Source organism: Apaloderma vittatum, unplaced genomic scaffold, assembly GCF_000703405.1.
Source record: "Apaloderma vittatum isolate BGI_N311 unplaced genomic scaffold, ASM70340v1 scaffold15046, whole genome shotgun sequence".
Classification (NCBI taxonomy): domain Eukaryota; kingdom Metazoa; phylum Chordata; class Aves; order Trogoniformes; family Trogonidae; genus Apaloderma; species Apaloderma vittatum.
In genome coordinates this window covers 22,513-29,428 of record NW_009720173.1, presented here as the reverse complement: position 1 = coordinate 29,428, position 6,916 = coordinate 22,513, and the positions used below count along the sequence as shown (strand labels likewise).

Genomic DNA, 6,916 nt, shown 5'->3' with positions numbered 1-6,916 from the left:
CTCTTAGCAGTTTCACTGAAATTGCATAAAATGGTTTCCATTTTTCAAATTTGTATAAAACTGAAAGTAATTTCCATCTAGAGAAAAAAAAATCTAATCCTCTTTGGAAGGATTAAAATGTAAAAATTTCTAGCAATACATAGTAGATCTGTAGGTGGATTTTATACCTCTCTTTTCAGTCTTGTAGCTGATAAATGAATCATTACCTGTTTCATATTATTGAGCAAGTCTGTATTCTTAAAGGCATTCAGCACAAAATATTCCCTGAGCAAGTGAAGACTCGAGATTGGCTAATCCTACTTATGTTAACCACTATAGGAAAGTGTGATTCCTGCATCTGCAGATGTTCACCAAACAGTTGTCTAGTCAAAAGCATATAAACTGTATAGGCAAAGGAGATAGTAATAATATCGTCTCTTTGCTTTCTGCCTTTATGCAAAGGGATCTAGCCCAGCCACCATTTACCTGTTGTCTTATTATCAAGAGAATTCCAGCTGCAATCAGCAGAGTGACTCCACAAAGTTAAGCAAGTATATCAAAGCGTGCAGGAACAGAATTCAGGAAAGATGAGTTAATTGGAAATCTGAGGAACTTGGCTGGGGAGCTGTGCACTGAGTTCCTGAGATAAGGCCCTCTATGTTTAATTACCTAGTTGAAAAAGAACAAAGTGGTGTTTTTTTAAGAAGTCTAAAAACATGTGTCTGATGTGCTATGCAATAAAAAACCCCACAGAGTTGTCAGTATTTCCTAACTATTCTTGCACTTTAGCAGGAAAATCCCACATCTATTGATCATTAACTAAGCATTAAGCTTCCTCTCATTTCTAGGATGATTAATAAAAAAGTAATCTGACTTTGGTAGTTGCTGTTATATAGCAAACATTTACGTTGGTAAATGTGGACATTTTCACCAACACCACAAGTATGCAAATCTCAGTGAAATCCTTCACAACTATTGAGGGCAATGCTTATGTGTTGACTGCAAGAAATAATCTTTCTGGAAGTATGTGTAACCAGCCCAAGAAAAAAAATTATTGTCCATTTTGTCTCTAAAATCTGTGGAAGATCTTATGTGTAAATGAGTTAAGGCAGGTAACAGGCAACTACAACTTGTTCAACCTGCATGTTCTGAGTAAATCAGTCCTTATCTAATTGTCCTTGTTTCTAAGCCTAATTGTCCTTGAAAGTATTGTAAGCTGCTATATTTTCATGCAAATTAACTGCTCAGGAAGAATTTGTCAGATGCCTTAGGCGCAGGTTTTATTCTACCTCTGATGCTTTCTGCAGACATTCTTTCAAGGCTTTGTCTACAGCAATTGTGTAGCTGTCAAAAGGAAACTACCATTCCTGAGCCTATTTTCACATCTCTCTTCCAGTATTTCATCATAGTGATTCAGTGTGCATGGGTTGGGTTTTTTTTTTGTAGGCATTAGAGTTATGTAAAATGACAATACTTGTGCTTGTCCAGAAAAGATAAGAACTTGTGGCAATTCTCACAGCGATGGCAGCTATTGGTTGCACAAGCTATCCTGTATATAAACCGTGGTTTGCAAACTGAAATCTGGCTCAACAACCGTTTAAAAAGCCAAAAGCCACACAATGTATTATTTTTGATTAGCATATACACCTGCAATTTAGAGCACAGTGCACCAATATAATATTAAGACTTATAAAAGATGGTTTAGGATTCATTGTATCTCATCAACCATACTAAGAAGTGCTAATGCTGGAAATATACTTGTTTCCAAGTTAGAAAAAACAGTACAGATAATTTCTGAAAGCGTATGGATTTTCTGTGTCTCTTAAACGCAATAAAAACTGAGGAATGAACTCCTTCAACATAATACTTATTTTTAACTTTTTATAATTTTACTTAATTTTTATGTCCTACCCTCCCTTACTGAAGATGCACCTATGCTGTTGCCCTGGCTATTGCTTCACTCATATTGTTTGCTTCAATGAAGCAAATGAGTCCATCAACACAACCAAGGGCTGCAGTTCAGCGTATCCATGCCCTGTTCCTGTTGCTCTGATAGGAAATACACCATGAGTACTCAACTGCTCTGTCCCCTGTTATCAATGTGCCTCCTCCCTGTCCAAAATCAATTCAGATTGGATGGAACTTCTTGGAGACCACTTGGTTCATCACTCCCCCCACAGCAGGGCCAACCCACCTAGGGTTTCCCAGGGAAAGATATTGTCCAAAAGCATCTGGTCTCCCTGACCAAAAGCACACATGTCCCACCCAGGGTGTGGGTGGCTGAGCACAGGAAGCCAGGCGTGCTCAGCCCTCACCCTGGCACCATCCAAGCACCATCACAGCAATTGCTAGCCAGTGGGCAAGACTGACTCTACTTCGAGCAATGGAGTGCAGTACTTTTGAAAAAAAATGAACTTGTCAGACCGTTTTGCCTGCTCCACAAGAGCTATGTTGGGCCACAACAGTACCTGTTGTCCCACAGCAGGGCAGTCTCCCTGCGAACCAAGGGTCAAAGCAAATTTCTGCTGTTTAAAAATCACATCCAGCCTTTTATCAGTCACATAGGCTGATGGATGAGCACCCAAGCACCTGCCTTTTGCCTCTGTCCCCACCATGGTAAAGCTGCCCCTACTTGCAGCAGCTGGTGGTTGATGTCAGCTGGCTTTCCATGCAGATAGAGGCTTTTCATTTCTCTTGGTGTTAAAAGGATGAAAACTTTTTCACATTTGAAATTTCATGTGCTGATTCCTCAGGTAAACCAGATCAGAAGTTGCTAGCAATGTTGACATCTTGTTTCTCCTCCAGAACCATGTCATTACTTGTGCTTTTGAGGGTTACAAACCTTTTGCATAAAACATTTATCAGCTAAAGGGGTACTGCCAACGGATAGAAGAAAACCTTTGCTATTACCTATGGGTGTTACGAGCACTTAGATTTCCAGAAATGATAGGTAGGTTTTTTCCTCTATTTTTTGCTGATTTCTTTGTCTGACCATTTGACAGTAATCCAGAGTTTCCTTTGAATATCCAAGGTATTAATAATTTTCTCCTTTTGTCTGAGCCTTTCATATTACAATGAAGAAATCGGTCTCAACAGGAAAATGTGATTGCTCTGGTACAAAAAGTAGAGAGGAATTCAGGATGTAACTTTTTTTTTAAGCAACGTGTGCAACTGATGTTGTATGTTAGGTTTTTATACTAAATACTGAATCACAGCATTTAATTCTGTGACTTGTTTTTAAGTAACCTCGCTTTTGAAGCTCAGGATGAAAAAGTGTGTTGCTTTAATGATAACTGTGTAGGTTCTCATCAAAACTGAAGTTTGGTCTCATTATCCCATTGTTCTCCTTTTCTTTTTTCTCCAAGCTGCCTGTCTCGTCCTGGGTTGTATGATTTTTCCTGATGGCTGGGATTCAGATGAGGTAAAACGGATGTGTGGTGAAAAGACAGACAAGTACACGCTGGGGGCTTGTTCAGTCCGCTGGGCATATATCCTGGCAATTATTGGAATCTTGGATGCCCTGATCCTCTCATTTCTGGCATTTGTGCTTGGCAACAGACAAGACAGCTTGCTAGCAGACGAGCTCAAGTTGGAAAATAAAGGTAGGACTGCTTTAGAAACACTATTATTGGGTGGCCTCGAGGGCAATTGCTTAAAAACAATGATTGGTTTCATTTTATTTTATACTTAAAAGTTGGCGTGCTGGCTTGTTTCCTAAGTTGCTGGGAAAGAAGAAGTGCAAGGGGCAGAGGAAGATTTTTTTTTCAGCCTCCAAAATCTAAGAAAGCTCAAAATTGCCATAATTGCTGCACTATGCATGACTTAACAGTTTTTAGAACTGTAGATGGGATGTTGTTGTGTTACTCACTTGTACATTATTTCATTAGCATTTAAGTTTCACTTACTCCATCTTTCTCTGTACTCCATGCAAGATTTGTTCATTTGATTCCTTTAAGATTCTGCAATGTAACGTGAATGGCTGTAACAAGGCATATGTGTCAGCCCTGTAAGCAGTAAGGGGAGAGTGTTGACTTAGGAGTTTGGCAGTGAACTGTATAATGGGACCACCTATGCAGCGAGTCACCGGTGGACTAAGGGCCCAGAAATTAAGAAGAATCCTAGCTCTAGTTTGATTGTGTTTCTTTGGGCTAATTAGTCTGTTCATGGGAATCTAGGATGCTGTAGTAACTGAATATTCATGCAATGCGTTGGGGATAAAACACATTTCTAGATTAAGAACACAAAACTGGCTCAGGCCGGTAATTTATCACGCATTTTTTTAGGAGAGAGATGCTGTTCTGTGAGTGTGTGCAAGCCTGGCTGATTTCTGCAGCCCCTTCCCCCAGTGCCCCCCCAGCATCCGCAGCTGTGTGTCTGGTGTGATAGATACCACAGAGGGCACATCCCTGCCTTGTCCTTTTAATGAGCCTGTTGTCCCTGGATCTGTCTAATCTCTGAACCTGCTGATACTGTCAGCTTCCACAGCACTGCGTGGCAGCAAGTTCCTGAAGCTCACCACTGACTGCTAAAGAAGTACTTTCTTTTATCTGTTTCAAATTGATCCCCTACTAGTTTCACTGAGTGTCTCCTAGTGTAAGATTCTGCATTCAGCTCATCCACCATCTTAATAATTTTGTAGGTTGCTTCTAATAATAGCAAAGATATTATGAGCCCTTCACTGCTATATTGGAAATCAAAAGCTGTTTGGCAGCCTGTGTTGTACAAAAATAGCTGATCTCAGTCCTGACCATTATCCAAAAGCACCAGCACAGTGGCCTGAGCTTGCTGAATTGCAGATAGCACACTTGGCCCAAAGATAAATGGACTTGACGATTGAACTTCACATACCATTCCAGACCTGCTTAAAGCCTACTAATGTTGTGGGTTGAGGAAAGTGTATGTTGCTTGCAGTTACATGTGTATGCCTGTTCTGCAGGTAAACTGATGGCATCAGTTTCTGTGTAGTCCTTTTCTGTAAGGTCAATATTCATCAGAATTTGGAAATTAAAATGCTCATCAAAAGGGCATTTACAGCTATGCCATAAATCCTTTTGGCATCAGCACTGGATCTGATCTGTCTATACCACACAGAGCTCTTGGATCCAATAACTACTTGTATCAAAGAACCTCATCTGTTTTGGCGCCTTATGAGCAAAGAACAGCTTCTGGAGACTCATCACCTCTCACATCACTGGCACAAGCTTCTGCCAGAGCATTTGGTCCTCAGCATGATGGACAAAATCATTCAGCAGCTCATTTTCCTTGGATTAAAGACAGAAATATACCACAGCAGTAGCTTCAAAGCAAACCAGAACTTGACAAAAAGGGACTCACCGCACCTTGCCCTTCACAGTCAAGCCTAATGTTCACCACTTTTTAAAATTTCCGATGTCTTCTAAAAGGACATTCTCTCCCCCCTTGTCACAAAAAGCTCCTGATAAACAACAACAAGGCAAGTCTAAATCCTGCTGCAGCCCCCCAGCATTTTCCAACCTGCATATGTTGCCACCAGGCACAACCACAGCCCTGGAGGGGTTTCAGGAGGACATGGCAGGGGCATGGGTGGGCACCACCATCCCCGTCAGTGGTGAGGATGTGGCAGGTACCAGTGCCAGCAGAGCACCAGCTCTCCATTTTGCTGGCCAGAGATCAGTCCTCCTGGCCTTTTAGAGGCCAGGAAAGCCTGCCTACATCCTAGTGACCAAATATCTTGCTAGGACAACAAGTCACAGCACTTAATTCCTTCCCATGGTCTCTGCTCTCTGTACAATGTAGGCTGCAGCTTGCCATCCCCAACATTATGCTGATGGAGCAGGGCTCTGGGACATGGTACCTCTACAAATCAGAGAGCATCTTTTTGTGTCTATTTAATGCAGTCTCCTAATCAGGCAAATTTTACACATTAATCCGTACCTTTTTAATTTAAAAAAATGACTTTGAAAGGAAAAAAGGTGTTTCTAAAAAGCTTTCACATTACATTTATGCCATTAGCAAAAGGAGAGGAGAGAACAGTATTACATGGTTTTCTTCAAATTATAGGAAATAATGGCAATGACTTAAAGGCTTGTATATTGTTAAACTAATAGCATGCGGTGCAATAACAAGAATAGTCAGAATTCATCTTAGCTTTAAGCTTCATCAACACCATTTTGCGTAAGTCATTAACATCAAGCATAAACCTTGATGTGTAGTGTAATGACATAATTTAACTTTTCTGAACTGTAATGTCTTAATGACAAATTAAAGTTCTGGCTAAAGGCTGAAGAGACCAAATGAGAAGTGTTTAAAAGATATTGAAAGTGCAAGGCAATTACTTTTATGGCAGAAAGTGGCAATGTGGTCCACACAATGAGTTATAAATACTAGAGCATTCAGAAGAAACAATCCTTTTAAGTAATATCAGTCAGAGCAGCTGGATGATGCACTTTGTGAACAGCTGTGGCTTTTCTTATGGATAGAACAGCTTCACAAGGTGTTTATGTTTAAAATTTAGCTCATCTTCAGAGCCCATCTGATCACAGATATGCAATTTGCACTAAAGGTCTCCCAGAGTTACAAACCCAAGGCTGAAATAGATAAAAGAAGCCAACAACTAGACAGGAGATATGAAGGGTTCATCTACCTTGCAGGGATTGCAGTTCCTACAGACTCAAACTACACTACATCACTCCCAACAGCCAGGCTGCAGAGAGCTCATTGCAGAGCTCAGGGCAGGTTGCCCAACCCAAGGCTTGCCGGTTGGCTGCCGCTTGCACCCTTGTTGTTCTCCACAGCAGTGCTGGCAGGGCCTGATCCAGGTTGCTGAAGGCTGGCTCTGTGCAGCTGCAGTCACTGCAGAATGAACATGGTTAAAGACAGAAGCTAAGGGGGAGTTGTTTCTTGGTGACAAAGCAGTTTTCTGCAGAAGAAAACCATAGCCTTGCACCTTTGGGTGGAG

The 6,916-nt window shown here is 41.1% G+C and overlaps 1 protein-coding gene across 1 annotated transcript; it reads left to right on the top strand.

Annotated features, from left to right (window-relative positions):
* Positions 1-3,344: 3,344 nt before the first annotated feature.
* LOC104275082 (lipoma HMGIC fusion partner-like 3 protein) lies at positions 3,345-3,581 on the top strand (the record flags this gene model as incomplete). The annotated part of the gene is made up of 1 exon (XM_009870930.1): positions 3,345-3,581. A coding segment is annotated over one exon (237 nt), but the record flags the coding sequence as incomplete, so codon positions are not given.
* Positions 3,582-6,916: the final 3,335 nt, after the last annotated feature.